General features: G+C 53.8%; 2 protein-coding genes across 2 annotated transcripts; both read left to right on the forward strand.

Annotated features, from left to right (window-relative positions):
• Positions 1-1,742: 1,742 nt before the first annotated feature.
• Positions 1,743-8,816, forward strand: LOC311607746 (uncharacterized protein). Its single transcript, XM_084799777.1, has 8 exons — positions 1,743-2,327; positions 3,588-3,641; positions 4,504-4,557; positions 5,739-5,792; positions 5,894-6,001; positions 7,211-7,379; positions 8,123-8,221; positions 8,766-8,816. The coding sequence occupies exons 1-6, from the start codon at positions 2,317-2,319 to the stop codon at positions 7,242-7,244; spliced, it is 315 nt and encodes a 104-aa protein (XP_084655903.1). The 5' UTR covers positions 1,743-2,316; the 3' UTR covers positions 7,245-7,379; positions 8,123-8,221; positions 8,766-8,816.
• Positions 7,249-15,486, forward strand: LOC311607291 (uncharacterized protein; the record flags this gene model as incomplete). The annotated part of the gene is made up of 11 exons (XM_084798964.1): positions 7,249-7,379; positions 8,766-8,828; positions 9,020-9,073; positions 10,478-10,532; positions 11,098-11,151; positions 11,948-12,040; positions 12,123-12,176; positions 12,255-12,308; positions 13,166-13,273; positions 14,694-14,747; positions 15,442-15,486. The coding sequence occupies 11 exons, from the start codon at positions 7,249-7,251 to the stop codon at positions 15,484-15,486; spliced, it is 765 nt and encodes a 254-aa protein (XP_084655090.1).
• Between the last annotated feature and the right edge of the window lie 2,425 nt (positions 15,487-17,911).

Below are 17,911 nucleotides of genomic sequence, written 5' to 3' on the forward strand. Positions count from 1 at the left end.
GGGTATCTGGGCCATACTGTCTGCTGAGTGAACATCACCTCCCCACTGGCCTCACCCCCATGGCTGGGCCTTTTTAGGAAAAAGGCAAGTGTTTGGGAGCAGGTGGTCCCTTTATTGATGAGAGAGCACAGGAGGGCAGACATTGTCTGGCAGACGATGGCAGGTAGGTCCCCAGAAAGCGGACAGCCCCTCTACAAGGCCTGGGTTCACTGGGCTCTGAAAGGCCTCTGAAGCAGGGACACAGGCAGGCCTGGGTTTCCCCACAGCCCTTTTCCGATCACCCAGCATAGCTCCCCACCCATAGTGACACCCACAGCCCCACTTCATATCTGCAGTTCAGACGCAGCTCCGTGCCTTCCCATCACCCCTGATTTCCCACGGCTGTGGGGGAGATTTCATGGGTCTCGGCCCAGCTTCCCTATCTCAGTGCACAGAGCTAGGATGAGCCTCAGTGGAGGATAGCGTGGAGCACTGAGCTAGCCACATATGCCCACTGACTGACGCCAGTGACGCGGCTCTGTGTTCTGTACATCCTGCTCTCTGGCCTCACTAGGAGACCACACTGTGGCGAATCTTGCAACACCCTTTTGGCAATTGATAGCACTGTGCCAAATTTAGTGATGCACCCAGGACACAGATCCAGCAGGATTCTGTGTGCAACACAGACGTCCTTGGAGGTCCAGGACACGTGGAATTCAGACTCAGCCGGAGAGAACTCCATGTTTCCAGAAACTCGGATTTACATAGAAACCTTGCAAGAACTCCCCTAAGCAAGGAAAGCTCACCTTGTCTCAGAATAGCTCCAGCAAGAGGAGCGAAGTTGAGAGAGGATCTCTCTCTGCCAAACTCCCAACCTGACAGGAAATGGAGGGAGGGAAGCCCGGAAGTCCTGAACCCGCCGGAACACTTTCTAGCTTAGGGAGGACAGGCTGGCTTCTAGGAGTGGGAGCGAGGTGCGGGGAAACACAGGATGGGCTAGCCAGGCATCCATGTTTCTCCTCCTGTCGCACATAAATTCCTTCTTTGTGACACTGGAAGAAAGGGACTCCTAGCTGAGGTGAGAAAATGCCTGTTGTGGCACAGCAGGAGCTAGCGAGGTCACAGGAGAGTGTGAAGGGGCAGTTGTGAGAAAAGCAAGTCAGAGTTATGAGGGCAGAAAAGATAAGTTTGTATGTAAATATGCCTGTGTGCATGCTCACTTAGGTGTGTATACATGCTTGTCATGTTAGTATGCATGTCTTCATGTGTTTGTGTGTGTGTGTGTGTGTGGTGCCTGCATGCGCAGTATGCTTGTGTATATCCTGTGTGTGAGCATTTCCATGGACGTGCATGTCTGTACTTAGGTGTATCTGCACACACATGTCATATGTATATGTGTACATGCATGTCTGTGTGTGCACAGGCAGGGTGTTCACAGAGAGTTGATAGAGTGACACAGTTAGCAGAAGCCGCTGCTCATGCTGTCCTGGAGCACAGCGTGGAGGAGCTTGGAGGAGCCCAAACAGGTCCAGGGACTTATGTTCACAAGCTCTGCTTGTTAGCTGCCAGTCACTTTGACAAATATCTGAGAGAAACCACTGAGATCAAAGGGTTTGCTTGGGGGGCCTGTGGTTCCAGAGGTTTGTGTTCGTGGTTGGCGCCATTGCTGCGGGTCTATAGTGAGAGAGAGCAGCATGGCGGAAGGGCTTGCTAGGTCAGAGCGGCTCACCTTACGGCAGCCAGGAAGCAGGTAGTCAGGTGAATGTTATCTTCTAGAACAATTGCAGGGCCAAACCTCCCCTCACTAGGTCCAGCCTCCTCAGATTCCCACAGCCCTATCCCCCAACCGACGGCACCAAGCCTTCACCATTGCATGTCCAGACCACAGCGTTAACTGTGCCTCAGTTTCCTCATCTCTAATGAGCGGCCCTTCTAAATTGCTCCCTGCTCCCCTCTCAGCCATTTCAGACTGAACTGTGTGGGGCTGGATTTAATGAGGTTTTAATCTGTGCACTATTCTGAGTGTGGCTTTGGCCCAGCAAAGTGCCAGCCATTCAGGGTCCAGAACTGGTCGAAATGAGCCTCCCTGCCCCCTGGCTGGCATGTTAGGACCTTGATGGTCCTTACCACTCCCTCAGACTCCCAGCTTCCCACCCCTGGGTCCCTCTCTGGGGTGAGGAGCGGTGGCATGGTGTTTCCAATATAAAACTCATTGAATCTGAACTGCCTGTCCTCTCTAGGGCGAGAAAGGTCCGCAAGGCCCAGCTGGCCGAGACGGCCTCCAAGGTCCTGTGGGGCTCCCTGGTCCAGCCGGCCCTGTGGGTCCTCCTGGAGAAGATGGAGATAAGGTAAGGAGAAATTGGAGTGTGTGTGGCCAGGCAGGCAGTGAGTGCAATGGCAGTGTTTTAAACAACAGTATGTGCATACAATAAAGAGGCTCAGTGAGCAGAGCAGGGCTGGTTCCCTTCAGACCTGGTAAGAGGGGGTGATTTTGAAGTAGTGCACAGAGAAACGCCAACAAACAAGACCTGTAGTGTGTGCTGGGGGGAGGGGAGGAGCCTGGAAAGCACTCAGCACCTTGGCAGCTTCTGTTGCCTGAGCCATGTGCAGGTCGTGGCCAGAGCTGAAGAAATTGCTCCCTGCTCCCTTCTGAACCCTTTCAAGCCGGGACTGTGTGGGGCTGAATTTAATGAGGTTTTACTCTGTGTCTATTTTTAAGCATCTCCCCTTGAATGATCGAAGCTCTGTTTTTATTGCTACTTCTGATGCCATTACAGAGGAGCCTGGATTTTATACTTCATTAAGGAAAGGCGGTGCGGCTTAGCTCCTCAGCGCCAGTCTCCATTTGTCATAGTTCTCTGGTGATATTTCTGACTTTGTCACCTCTGCACAGAGGATGTCTCAGTCTGTGGGAGGCAGTTTAACAGGAACACCAGAGAGGATGTGAGACCACCACATCACCGTGTCTGCTAACCCTCCGCAGTAATCGAAGAACCACAGGGGCAGCGAAGGAGCTGGAGAGATAGCTCAGTCAGTAAAGCACTTGTCTTGCAAGCGTTAGGACATGAGTTTGACTCCCCCCGCCCCCCCCCCATGCTTGAAAAGCCAGGTGTGGTGGTGTCTATAATCTCAGGCTGAGGAGGTAGAGACAGGGAGAACTCAACCCTCTCTGTCTGGCCAGCCTGCTCTATGGAGGCAAGTCCAAGGCCATTGAGAAATGGAGCAGATAACAAGTAAAAGTCTGCAGAGATAGTTTAGTAACTAAGAGCACTGGGGTTCAGTGCGCAGCACCCACATGGCAGCTCTCAACGGCCTGTAATTCCAGTTCCGAGGTATCCAAAACCCTCTTCTAGCCTCTGGCATTTTCAGAGTGCCCATATGCAGTGCACAAACATATATATATATATGAAGACCACACACACACACACACACACACACACACCTATGTATACACAGACGTCAAAATAAAAAAGGAAATCAAATTCATATAAGGAAATGCTTTCTGTTGGCCCAAGTCTTAGGATCAGCTCCAAGAAAGATTTCCCATGAGACTGGGAAAGGCAGACACAGACACTGGACTAACAACATCCTTCCTGTCCCATATGCAGGGAGAGATCGGGAAGCCGGGGCAGAAAGGAAGCAAAGGGGACAAGGGCAAGCAGGTCAGAGCGAGTGTGTACCAGGGTGGCCGCTGAGTGTGCACCAGGGTGGCCACCAGGAGTGCAATGTATACCCTGGCTTCATACTCTGTGATCCCAGCACTGCAAACTCCTGGGCCACACCAGTTGGCTATCTTCCCTGAGAATATCCCATGTGCATGTGTATACTCATGTGTGTTCAGATGTGTGAGAGAATCTCTTGGTGTCGGCCCGTCAGCGAGGACCACAGAGCTCTGCAGAGGCAGGGCATCCAGTTGTCCCTTGGTATTTTAGACACTCAGAAATGCTGCCTCTCTGTGACCCATACCAGCCCCCTTCAGGGCCATGAGCCCTCTCCAAACTGGGGGGGGGAGGGGCGGTGTGTGTGCTGAGCCAAGCTTCTCTACAGGCCTCTGGCTCCCCAAGGGCAGGGCCTCTGTTCCTACTGGCTTTTTAAAAATCTCTCCCTGGTCCTGTGCCCACAGTGACAGGTGCTTGAGGACAGCATGTGAGCAGGGGTCATGGTAAGGTCCCTCCTAGCTCAGCACTTAGGAGATTTGAGGCCTCTGATCCTTGTCGTCCGAGGGTCCCCTTGTGCCACAGCAGGGCATGTGATGATTGCTGAGAGGACACATAGCGGCCTCTCTTGCTTCTGTTACCCATAGCAACATGATCATGGTTGAATTGAGAGCCTGGCTCACTTCCCAAAGCCTACAACCTGGCTCATGCCATGCTGTTAATAGTTGGTGTTACTCCGATGATCGGTACATTTGGGGACTGATAAACCAAGTCCTGCACAAGCCAGCCACTTCCAGAGACATAAGTGGCCTGTTCCTGGACTCATCTACAATTCCAAAACAGTTATGTCTCTGTTTAACTCTTACAGGGTCCTCCTGGGCCTACGGGTCCTCAAGGCCCCATTGGACAGCCAGGCCCATTGGTGAGTATGTGTCAGATGACCTAGCAAGGCCCGCCTCTCAAGCCGTTGAGAGCTCACCCATGCTCACTTCCTTACCTCGGGGAGCAGACAGTGAACCCGGCCCTGTGGGCAGCAGGGCCTGTTTAGGTAGAAAGGAGATGATGGATGGTTCACGAGGCTTCCCAGGACCACTGGGGCCTGTGGGGTTACAGATGACCATGGAGCTTCCCAGGGCCCCTACCAGAGATGTGAGAATCTTGCTGGGCCTCTTCTTCCTGTCATCACTCAACCTCAGGAGTAGGGACTAGAAGTAATGCTGGTTTTCTTTTTCTGTGAGCACACACACACACACACATGCATGCATGCACACACATACACACACACACGCATACACATATACACAGATATACACACATACACGCACACACACGCACACACACACACACACACACGCATACACATATACACACATACACACACGTACACACACATACACACACGCACACACACATACACATACACACACATACACACACACACACATACACACACACACACACGCACATACACACACATACCCCACCTACACACACACAGCCTATACACAGCCACAGCTGCTTCCATGTTTACTGTGTGGAATCCTGGAACAGTGTCCTGTAAGAAAGATGTACAGACTCCACATCTGAACCCACCACCTAGAAGTGACAGCCGTCAGCCCACATCATTCAGTGCCTTCCAGGTTACTGTCCCTGCCATGTGACTGTACTTGATGTCAAGAAAGCCCCAAGCTTGCCATGTGCTGTAAAGCATACAGCAGCCTTTATTTTACAGATGGGGCATATTGGACGCCATCAAATATTCTTTGAACACAAGACTTTATTTTGGAAAGCACAATTTTTAGTTACTGGTAGTATTTGGCATACGGTGGGGACTTGATTTATCCGGAAGCTTCCCTGCTGCCGGCTCATTAGGTTTGCTGTTTTATGGGAAGCCACCATAAGTGCCATTCCCCATAAATCTTTGCGCTCTCCTCTGGTTATTTCCTCTGCTGTTTGAGCCCCCGGGAGTAGGAAGAATCCTTCCATGGAGGCAGATTCACGGACACACACTTCAGGGCCCGTGGGAAGCATTGTGGCAGTGGCAATCATGACAGCCATGTGTGACTCACAGAGTAGCGCCTCACCACAGTGTCCTGCCCACAGGGTCTGCCAGGACCTCCAGGAGAGAAGGGCGAGACCGGAGAGGTGGGCCAGATGGTAAGTGGCTGCGCCATTCAGACCCAAACGGCTCCCCTGGTTTTCGTTTTGGGGCAGGATGTTGATGTCTTGTCTTGCTTAATGTCCTTTCTCCTTCCCAGGGTCCTCCTGGTCCACCAGGCCCCCGAGGACCCTCTGGAGCTCCAGGTGCTGATGGGCCGCAGGGTCCTCCCGGAGGAATTGGCAACCCTGGCGCAGTGGGAGAAAAGGTGATGTCAGCCTACTTATCACAGTGTCTGCGCCATAGCTACATGGCCCTGTGTGCCTGTGTATGTGCACACACGCATGCATGTGTGTATGTGTCTGTGGCGAGACACTCCCATCACACTCATTGTGAAAACTAGACGTAGATTTATGACCCCAAGGTGGGATCTCTGACAGTGTTCATTTGTAACAGCTGTTTGCAAACTCTAAAGCACTATTGTGCCCATCCCCCCCACCCCCCCACCCCCCGCCATGCCTCACTCCCTCCTTCCCTCCAGTTCAGACCTGATGACATCAGCCTTTCTCCCTCCACACTGAGCTTGCTGTGACAACCTACTCTCGCACAGCTGGGGCCTTGTTGTACCCACTGCTTGGTGTTAGGGCCTGGCCCTTGAGACCGACTGAGCACAGGGAGCCTCAGAGTGTAGGCATGGATATGTGTGAATGTGTGTGTGCACACGCTTGTGAATATACAGGTGTGAACATGAACACACGTGTGTGGGCACCATGACAGTTTCAGTGTGAGGCTGAGCTCCACAGGATCCTGGAGCTCCACATAACCTTAGGAAGCCTTGGGTGGGTTGGAAGCGGCTGCCTGCGCTTGTCAGGGCTTGCTTGTGACACGGGATGTTATGTGACACTGCTTTGTTCTTGCTCTTTACGTGAAGAAAAAGTAAGAAACAGGTGTGGCGTAGAGGCCCTGCTGTCTCCTCCCTCCTGCCTCACCCCTGCACTGCCTGCGCCTGCCACCACCTCACAGGCCCTTCTGCCCTGTCTCAGCGCTGCAGGACAGTGCACTGGGCCTCCGAGCTTCTGCCCTGCTTTGCATCCTGTGTTAGTTACTTGTCCCATTGCTGGAACAAAACACCTGAGGAAATCAACTTAAAAGCTGACAGGCTTGTTTGCCTTATCATAGTGGAGAAGTCATGGTGGCAGGTGTGTGAGGTGCTGGTCATATCAAATCCATGGTCAGGATGCAGAGCGCTTGCTTGGGACAGGCTTCAATTGGTGTCCATTGTGATCTGTACAGTGCCTCTCACTGCCCCTACACACACACACACACACACACACACACACACACACACACACATGCACACGCATGCGCATGCACATGCACAGACGTACACACACACGCCTCTCACATTCTTTATTCCTCATTCGCTTCCCATGGCATTTCTGTGAACTATCTGGAAACAATAACCCTGACCCCACAGAGTCCTGAACATCAAGGACAGGCCCGCAGAATGAGCAGATGGGTGGGCGCTGGCAGACGGACCCTCCGCTATCACCATTGGTGAGGGAACCTTCTAACACTGACTTGTCTTCTCATGGAGAGCCTGTGAAGCTGGAGAGCCTGGCCTTCCAAGAGAAGGAGGTCCCCTGGTGAGTGTGGGCCTGGAGGAGGGGTGGGATGTGCCCAGTGGGAACACTGACAAGGCGCTCAACTAGAAGCTTTAACCTTACCTCAGTCTTCTTCCCCCCGACCCCACCCCACCCCCACCTCGAAATGGGAGTCATGACTCTGCTGTGTTGAACAACATAGAACTATGCATTGTGGGATGTGAGCTTACATGCATGCATGTGTACATATGTGGGGCTGAGCACACATATGTGCAGACCTCGGCACTGACCCCACAACTCATGGCCACCAGGGTCTGCCCTTTCACAGGCTGCTGTGAGTGTGACCATTACTACCTTGTTGACTCAGATTTTCCAGGCTAGCCAGAGAATGCCCAGGCCTCTGAAGGTTGGGGTACGGTCAGGCTTAGGAAGCATCTTGGAGGACTGAGATGTCTCAGTTTCCTCTGCCTGAAAACCACAGGGCTGGAGGGCACCCCAACTAACCCTAGCTGCCGATCATTAATCCAGGAGCCATCCCTAACCTAGAGCTGAACCTAGGCCTTGGAGCTTTTAGAAGGGCAGGCCTCTTTGCCTGCCTGGTGGTACACATGGGGTTGCTATGGAGAACTGGAAGCAGGAACAGCACCATCCCCATCCTGGGGCTCATGGGTTGCTGGGAAGGAGCTGCCAGTGAGGTGCAGCAATGAGTCCACAGACGGCTCATGGTAGACCAGCACCTTTTAGCCTGGTCTCTGAGAACTGAACCTTAACCTCTTCCTTTCCAGGGACCTAAAGTAGAAAGAGGGAAGAAGGGAGAGGCCGGCCCCTCTGGTGCTGCTGGACCCAAAGGCCCTCCTGGAGATGACAGTCCCAAAGGCAGCCCTGTGAGTACTGTTAGATGCTGTGGTGTCCACGCAGTGTCCCTGCACTCAGGCCATTCTGAGTCCCTGTGGTGCCTACATTGTGTGCACTGAGCTCTGGGAACAGCTGTGCGGATGCTTCGTGTCTTAGGGGTAACTTTGTCTATTCTAGAGGTTTCCACACCAGCTACTGGTGTGCAAGAGGGGAGCATGGAGGCATGGGATAGAAGCAGCAGCCAGTGTGTTGGAGGGTGGGGTGGGGGTCCCCTATGAAAAGCCTTCAGGCTCCGGGAACTGCTTGTCCCTGCTGGCCTCATCAGAAGTCAAAGGGGCCACCAGAGTGGATGTGTGGGCAGGACGCCTGCTCCCACTAGTCTCAGAAGATCAGAATACTACTACCCCGTGTCTGCCTCGTGGGTGGGTTCTATGTTCTGTGGACTCTTCTAGTTAGATCTCTCCTGATCAAAAGTGCTGAGGGTGTTGAGACTGTCCCTTGTCCTGTACCCTGGGCCATGGTGGGGCAGGCAGGATGTGTCAGGGTGCTGAAAGCCTGCTTATCTCTTCTCAGGGCCCTGTGGGCTTTCCTGGAGATCCTGGCCCCCCTGGAGAGCCAGGCCCCTTGCCACCCCCAGTACCCCTGCTCTCTGCTTCTGTCCTATAATGGGTTCTCTAGGGCACAGCACCTCTCCATGTTGTCCCTGTTCCAATGCCCAGCCTCTGGGCACAGTAGGTACGTTGAGTTTGGGAAAGGATCTGAGGCTACACTAGAGTTGGAGGGTAAATGTGATCTGTCCAGTGGAAGCAGCCTTCTTGTTCCCACAGAGTCAAGACGGTCCACCTAGTGACAAAGGGGACGATGGTGGACCTGAACAGACGGTGAGTGTGTGGTCTGATGACTTCCTGGTGGGAGCCTTCCTGTGTTCCTGGGTCTCTGTAAGAAGCCCAAATCTAGGTCCCTCTTGACTGTGGCTGGAACTGAGGAGCCCCATGGTCCTGATGAAGGCTGGGACCCTTCCTCAAAAGGGAAGATGCATACGCAGCCCCACCAGGGGACCTGTATGAAGCCCCAGGGGCTCTGCAAAGTGCCCCAGATCTCACTCTGAATCTCAGCTAGAGCTGCCCCACAGGTACATGCCACCTCTCACAGGCTCAACATCCCTGTGACTGAGGTCATCTGACCTTGGGCAGCTGTTTTAATGCAGGATGGTCTCTTTAGGGTGGGGCCAGGTGACCTTTTCAGCTCTCTGGGCTGGAGTGTGTGTTCCTCAGAGGTCTCTCAAGCCCACCCCCAAGGTGGGACCAGTTCCTAGGAAATGACTGCCTGTCTGGGACTTTTTACTGCTGATATGATGAAGTTTCAGGCTTGGTGAATTAAAACAAGATGAATGCGCTTGGTTTAGGGTGCTACAGGGTAGGAAGTCAAGAGAGAGGAACCTTATAGGGTAGGGTGTCTTGCTGCAGCTTCCCAAGGCAAGAACAGATCTGGTGGCTCAGGCTTCTGATATCAGCAGTCAGGAAACTGGGGCAGGAGGATTGCTGCAAGTCTGAGGCCTTTCTAGTCCATATAATGAGTTCAAGGTCAGCCTTGGTCTAGAGTAAGACCCTGTTGCAAACAACAGTACTACAGTGGATGTCGTCACGAAGCTCTGGGAAAGGAGGAGGTGAGCTTATGCCCCCTCCCCCAGCTCATTTCTGTGACAGTGATGCCACCTGTGCACACTCAGGTGACCTGATAACCCGCCCCCCCCCTCAATCCCAGCACAGGAACAATTTGATATGAGCCTGGGTTTCGGAGGCCATCCAAAACATCCCTGACCCAAGGGCAAATACTTGTCACTGCTCTGAGACAGGCAGCAAAGGAAATGAAAGGCCTCGGATACAGGCTGTGAGCCAGCTGTGTTCTGTGCGTGTCCCTGCTTCCCCAACCCTTGCCTTGGCCTCCTGGCTTGCTCCTTCTGGAAAGGGGATGTAGGTGATGGCAACATGGTGGAAGGCAGACAGCTAGCGATAGATGCAAGCATACCCCAGGGCGGTCTCTTTGCTCTAGGTGCAGCAGCTGTAGGATGTGAGTTGGAGTCTCCAAACACCAGCTGCAGGGCACAGGGTATGAAGGCTGCAAGGACCTTGTTGTAGATTGCTACGCTCACACCAGAGAGGGGGCCGTGCAGGGCTGGCCATGGAAAGGCCCGAATCTTTGTGTGTTTCCTCGACTGTGGGCAGTACAGCCTTGTGTCCTGATGGGACAAATTCCTAATGCTCTGTGTTCTTTCTCCCAACCAGGGACCCCCAGGCCCTACTTGTGAACCCCAGCCCATCTGAGCCCCCAGGGAAGAGGGTGAGTCCTCCTGCCCACCCCTCCCCACTTGCTGGCTGCTTTCCACACAAAGCCTTCTACCCTTTGTGAAGCCCCTGGTGCCCTACATGGCCCTCAGGAGGGTACATGGATATCTGAAATGTGGGACACACTCATCAGGTGTGTGGGGTGACACAACTGGATGGAGCAATGTCTGAGGAAGCAGAGTCTAGACTAGGGGTGTCCTAGGATGACCAGTGACCATCATATGAGGGCAAAAAATCTTCAAAAGCTGGACTCTCCTTGTCCCTAGACCAGACCATTATGAACAAAGGAGGTCCAGGATTAGAAATAGATGTCTGTATTGCAAGCTCCAGTGGGAGTCTGGGCTGTGACACTTGAGCCAAAGGGTGTACAGGTTGGAGAGGGACGTCCATACACAAGGCACCCAGGGCATCCCTAGATCCACAGAGGTCTAGCTGGCCCTGTATAGGCCCCTGGGTCTTCACTGGTCAGTGAGCCATGGTCCCTTCACACCCTGTAGCCCTCTCTGGAGTCTGGGCCTAGTCTCCAAACTCACATCTTAGTTGTTATATTGTTTTTCTAGGGTCCCCCAGGCCCTGCAGGCCCTGAAGGCAGGCAAAGGGAGAAAGGAGCCAAGGTAAGTTACCCTGGTGGCTGTGACTTCTATGGGCCTGGAAGAGGCTGGGGCAGTGATAGGGCACAGTCTGAAGGCAGAGCATCCAGGGATGCAGGGGGAGGTGGGGAAGGCCATGGAGCATAAAGGTGGGAAGGAGGCAGAGGCTGGAGGCAGAAGGAAGCCAGGGCAAGATCACACCCAGTCTTTGGCCTATGACAGAGGGTGAGATAGCACACACAGGAAGTGGGGCCTGAGGAGACTGGGATGGCCTTTACCTGAGTGGTCCACATGGTGCCCAGCACTGGAACACCCAGTCGCTCTTGCCATGAGATGACTCACACGGCCTGTATGGGAATATTTGCCATCTTTCTCTGAGACTTAGTGATCTTTACTTCTGGGTTCTATGGAGCCTGGCACATGGTGGGTGACCCTCTGTGCCACTGTGTTTGGGCGTTAACAGAATAGAGCTCAGGTCAAGTCAGTCTCCACAGGAAAGGAGGACGTGGCACCACCCAGGACACATGGGGGCACCTCCGCAGCACCCGAGGGGTCTTGGTCTCAGTGCCTTGAGCCTCTGAACATCTGCATCCACCTCTGCAGGAAGAAGCTGGCTTAGAAAGCACTCAGAGGAAGGATAGCAGGTTACCAAGAAGAGACTTGATACCCAATGAGCATAGGAAGTCCCCCTCAGGAACAGTCATAGGGGAGGGGAATAAGGGGAAAATAGGAGGGAGGGAAGAAGGGGAGGATACAAGGGATGGGATAACCATTGAGATGTAACAAGAATAAATTAATAAAAAAAACATATAAAAAAAAGGAGGCCCCCTCCTGGGAAGACTGGCCCCATTGGCCCCCAAGGGACCCTGGGAAGCCTGTCCCCGATGGTCTTCGTGGGATCCCCGGGCCTGTGGTAAGTAAGAGGCCTAGTAGGCTTGGGATGAAGGAGAGATGCTGATGGAGACACAGAGTCTCACCCAGGGACTCTGTTTCAGGGTGAGCAAGGCCTCCCAGGATCCCCAGGCCCTGATGGTCCACCTGGCCCCATGGTGAGTGGCATGCATTATCAGTGTGTCTGTATAGGTAAGGCACTGGGGCAAGGATGCTGACTCCTCTTTCTCCTGCAGGGTCCTCCAGGACTCCCTGGCCTCAAAAGAGACTCTGGTCCCAAAGGTGAGAAGGTGAGCTGAGATCTAGGAGGCCCCAACATTGCAATAAAGGCACCCTTGACTCAGTCACTGGGTTATTGACCCACCGCCAAGAACCTGCTGTGGCTGTCATGGGACCCTGAGGTAGATCGACAAAAGAGACATGCACACAGGGCTTTGAGGCTCGTGCCTGTATGCAAGGAGTCCTAGAAGCCCCAGATTGGCAGAATTGACTCTTCCAGAGCCCTGGTGGCTGCATTAACTTATGGTGACTTTTCTCCTCCTTACATTGATTTATTTATAAATAAACGGGCTCCCAAGAGGGAAGTCAGCAAGGGACATCCTTTTCCACTTCAGTATCCTTCACCAACATAATGGAAGCTGGAAGTCCTTCCAGAACATTCTAGAAGCTTGTATGAAACCAAATGATGTATAAGGCAGATGTGGGGATTTTTCTCTTGAAAGATGTTCAAGTGCAGTTTCTGTGTCAGCCTCAAGCTCATAAAGTTTACTAGGTAAAAAGACAGCCACAAAATATCCCTCCAGAAATCCAGTGGTCTCTGGGTCTGGGTGCCCCTGTATGCTTCTTTTTGGTTATTATTGGGGTTCAATGGCAGGGGTGGTGACAGTACTGTGGAATTGAACCAAGGGTCCCACATATGTTAGGTTCCTAGCTGCTCAGTCACACCCTGTCTCTCCCTGTGTGTTTCAAGTACGTTCCTTACAAGCAAGTCACCGTGAGACTTGTCACCTGGCCTGTTCTTGGCTGATTTTCGCTCCTTGACATGTTGGCTCTGACACATTTCCCTGTGTCACAGCTGTGTGCCAGGTCACCTGGCCCACTGTGCGGTGGTAGCATGCATACCTCTCACGCCTTCATTTTCTCACAGGGCCATCCAGGCCTCATCGGACTCATCGGACCTCCGGGTGAACAAGGTGAAAAGGGTGACCGAGGACTCCCCGGCCCCCAGGGCTCATCTGGTCCTAAAGGAGAACAGGTACATACAGTCACCGACATCCCTGCAGCAACTTCTGGTTTCTCCCGGAGCCTGGGAGGGTTTCCTCATTGCCATGGAACCCCAAATCTCTCTTTGCAGATGGGGCCAGTGGGGGCTTGGACTTAGCTAGGTCCAACTCCGGGTGCTGGGTAGAGGGAGGAGCTCTCCCCTCACTGCTGTGAGGATCCTCAAGAATCAGGGAGTCTTAGCAGGTAGATCTTTGTCCCTTTCCACGTCCGTGCAAATGCCTCAGAGATGACTCACTGGGCAGAAAGAAGTGGTGGTCCAGCAGCTACGTTCCCTTGTGGAGAGAGGCAAAGCAACGGCACTAACACGCTTGCCTCCACCTTGCCACAGATGCTCACATCTGACCCCAGACTTGCCCTGGAATTCACTGTAGTCGGTTAGCATGCAATCTTGGCTAGCCTGGGTGCATGTTGGTTTGGCTTCAGGAGGTGACGAGGGGTAGTCTGTGTACAATGCAGGATAGAAGACCCGCAAGTCTTTGCGTGGGAAATCCCTATTCATTGTAGTGGGACTCCCCACTTTGTGCCCACAGCGTGACAGCACTCACACCTGTGGATCTTTGCTTATCCATACCTACGTCTATCCTGAAAGACAGCAGGATGTGGGGGTGGCAGGAGCCTTTGGAGGCTGAGGAAACAGCAGACATCCCTCTCTAGGTCATATTGGAAGTGGGTGACATCAAAGGATGAGGCTCCGTGGATGCCCCATCCCCACCCCCCCCGACAGCCACAGTGGGCAGTTGTCTGACTGCCGAGTGTTCCCAGGCTTCAGTGGCGTTCAGATCTGTGTGGCTCTGTGCATGTATGTTTACTCACTTTGCCACAAATTGTCATCTTGGCCATGTTACAGGGAGAAAGTGTCATCAGGGTGCAGGCTTGAGAAACATGGGACCCGTTAGGGACTCAGAGGCCCAGGCCCTGTGAGCTGATGGTAGAGGGACGTTATCCCTGTGAGTCTGGGCTGTCAACTGTGGCCGGAAAGGACATTCATTGCTTTCCCCGCCCACTGTGGTGAGACCTAACACCATGAGCCGAGATATGTGGCCACGCTGGGCAGGAGGTTGGAGCCGAATACTCTGAGTTCTAGTAGTGTATGGGGGGAGGGGGGTTTTAATCCACAGTTCCCTCCAGCCTGGGCAGGGAGCGGGGCCTGAGGACTTCAACCTGTGGCTGATGTTCCGGTCAATCAGTCTAATCGATTGAGGAGACATGGTGGCCCTCACCGTGATGTAAGGTCCAGCCAGAGTGGTTGACTATAGCTGCCAGCCAGGTTTCGGGGTCCCTGGAACAGGCACTATGAGGGAATCTGGAATCATGGTGCGGTCACGGGGGTCACCTGCCTCAATCCCACCCTCATCTAAAAGCTGGTAACCTGCATTTCTGCTCCTTTCCAGGGCATCACTGGTCCTTCTGGCCCACTTGGGCCCCCTGGACCCCCTGGCTTGCCGGTATGTATCTAGGATGGGTGCAGGGGTATACAAGGAGGGAAGGCAGATGGACGAGCCTGGTTAGAGAGTCACAGGGTGTTAGGAGAGGTGACTGAACCAGGGTTGATTTGTATATAACACAGCATTGGGGGCCCTAGGGACAGGAGCAGGAGAAGGGCTGTTGGTCCCCTGGTTGCCTTGCCCAAGGGGAAGGGAGGGGCAAACTTTAATCCTTGAACCCCCGCACAGAGAATGGTGAACCTTCTGCAAGCATCTGGGGTATAGGGAGGGGCGTGATCTTGGCTCCCATTTTCCCAGTGTGCATGAGTAGGGCCAGCCCAGTCCAGGCTTGAAACAGAGGGATCTGTTCTCTCAGCACCCAGGCTGGGGCGTCCCTTGTGGTTTGAGGGTCCAGCACTCCAACATCATCCCCACATCCCCACTCTGACCCATCTGTGTAGGCTGGACCTTGGGCCCACATGGCTATGGGTGTCCAGCAGGAGGTCCCTCAGAAGCCCAGGAGCTCCCTTGGTTTTTAACGCCTAAATGTCATCCCCCAGCCGAGCATTGTGGGTAGGGTGACTTCTCATCGGGACACCCTCCTCCTGCCTACCAGCCAGCCAGGTGCAGAGAGGACTCTGAGCGGGTTGGGGACAGGCCAAGGAAGACTGGGACCTGAGAGGTTTCCTCACGTTGTGACTTCTGCTCTCTGCAGGGCCCTCCAGGTCCCAAAGGTGCTAAAAGGCTCTTCGGTAAGTGACTCTAACTTCAGGGGGCTGTGGTGCCAGAGATGACCTTGGAGGTGGGGGAGGAGTCCTCTGGGATGTGGGTCATCCCAGACCTCCCCCCTCAGCCATGGCAGTCCTCTCCACACTGCCTCTCTTCCTCACTACACTGTGTGCTATGGCTGCTCCTTGTTGTCTTTAGGGGATTCCGTTCATGAGGCAGGAGAAAATCAAGCGGGACCAGCTGGCTCTGCCAGATCCTGCAACCCCTTCACACTTTTGGCTAATGTACAATAATTCCGTGTATTTATGGGCCTCTGTGTGGCCTTTCACTATGTATATGTGACATGTCCTGATCAAACTGGAGTCATTAGCGTTTCTGTGCCTTTATTGTTACTGTGTGTGTGGAGCCCTCCAGCCTCTCTAGGTATTCATGAGACCTAGCAGGCTGGTGTGTGTCAGCCGCTCCCCACCCGCCCATCATTGTGTCACAGAACACCCCCTCCCCCCACCACTCCCCATCATTGTGTCATAGAACACCCCCACTCCCCTATCCCCCCATCATTCTGTCACAAAACAACCCCCTCCCCCATCACTGTGTCACAGAACACCCCCTCCCCCATCATTGTGTCACAGAACACCCCCTCCCCTATCATTGTGTCACAGAACACCCCCTCCCCCATCATTGTGTCACAGAACACCCCCTCCCCTATCATTGTGTCACAGAACACCCCCTCCCCCATCATTGTGTCACAGAACACCCCCTCCCCCATCATTGTGTCACAGAACACCCCCTCCCCTATCATTGTGTCACAGAACACCCCCTCCCCCATCATTGTGTCACAGAACACCCCCTCCCCCATCATTATGTCACAGAATACCCCCCTCCCCCATCATTGTGTCACAGAACACCCCCCTCCCCCATCATTGTGTCACAGAACACCCCCTCCCCCATCATTGTGTCACAGAATACCCCCCTCCCCCATCATTGTGTCACAGAACACCCCCCTCCCCCATCATTGTGTCACAGAACACCCCCTCCCCCATCATTGTGTCACAGAACACCCCCTCCCCCATCATTATGTCACAGAATACCCCCCTCCCCCATCATTGTGTCACAGAACACCCCCCTCCCCCATCATTGTGTCACAGAACACCCCCTCCCCCATCATTGTGTCACAGAATACCCCCCTCCCCCATCATTGTGTCACAGAACACCCCCCTCCCCCATCATTGTGTCACAGAACACCCCCTCCCCCATCATTGTGTCACAGAACACCCCTTCCCCCATCATTGTGTCACAGAACACCCCTCCCCCATCATTGTGTCACAGAACACCCCTCCCCCATCACTGTCACAGAACACCCCCCCATCATTGTGTCACAGAACACCCCTTCCCCCATCACTGTCACAGAACACCCCCCTCCCCCATCATTGTGTCACAGAACACCCCCCCATCATTGTGTCACAGAACATCCCCCCCATCATTGTGTCACAGAACACCCCCCTCCCCCATCATTGTGTCACAGAACACCCCCCATCATTGTGTCACAGAACACCCCCTCCCCCATCATTGTGTCACAGAACACCCCCTCCCCCATCATTGTGTCACAGAACACCCCCCTCCCCCATCATTGTGTCACAGAACACTCGGTTTTATTCCTTCTGTGCAAACGTGTTTGGTGCCCATCAACTCAGCATCCGTCCTCCCAATGTTCCAGCCCCCTTGCCCTCACCCCAGGCTCTGGAAATCACCATTTTACCTTCTACTGTCTATTAACTACTATTGTTCAAATTGTTCTGCATTGTATCTCTGTCAGTGTTCACTTGGGAGTGCCTTTAGTCTGTCTGTCCCCTCCTCACCCTTGCCCACCCCTCCCCTCCTCCCCTCCTTGCTCCTCCCCACCCTCCCCACTCATGCTCCCCTCCTCACCCCTGCCCACCCCTCCCCTCCTCCCCTCCTCACCCCTGCCCACCCCTCCCCCTTCTCACCCCTCCCCACTTCCCCTCCTCACCCCTGCCCACCCCTCCTCTCCTCCCCTCCTCACCCCTACCCACCCCTCCTCTCCCATGCACAAGACAGGATGGCCTTCTCTGTGACTGAGCAAGGCTCCTTGTGTCTTATTTGCTGGATGGAGCACCTAGGCTGACCTCCATCTTAGCTGTGCGATCAGTAGGTGTTGGAGTGTCATTCAGGTACCATGACTTGCACACACATGCAGAGGTGGGACAACAAGATCATGTAGTATGTCCATCTTTGGTTATTTTCTACCATGGAGGAGCTATTCTGTACTCCCAGCAGCAGTGTCCCATCCGCTCCAGCACTACTTTCTGTCTCTCTGATAATGGTCCTGCTGGTTGTGGTGGATGAGGTCCCGCTGAGGGTTGGGTTCATGTTCCCCGATGGTCTGTGCCGCTGGCATGCTTCCACAGACCCGTTTGTTGGCGGCCTCATTTCTT

This window comes from Acomys minous (assembly GCF_964271855.1).
Source record: "Acomys minous genome assembly, chromosome: 10".
Classification (NCBI taxonomy): Eukaryota; Metazoa; Chordata; class Mammalia; order Rodentia; family Muridae; genus Acomys; species Acomys minous.

What these genes read in the sequence shown, in the direction of transcription:
- LOC311607746 (XM_084799777.1), top strand. An exon ending in AAGGGGACAAGGGCAAGCAG is followed by an intron (nt 3,642 to 4,503) that starts GTCAGAGCGAGT and finishes TAACTCTTACAG; the next exon opens with GGTCCTCCTGGGCCTACGGG. An exon ending in TTGGACAGCCAGGCCCATTG is followed by an intron (nt 4,558 to 5,738) that starts GTGAGTATGTGT and finishes TCCTGCCCACAG; the next exon opens with GGTCTGCCAGGACCTCCAGG.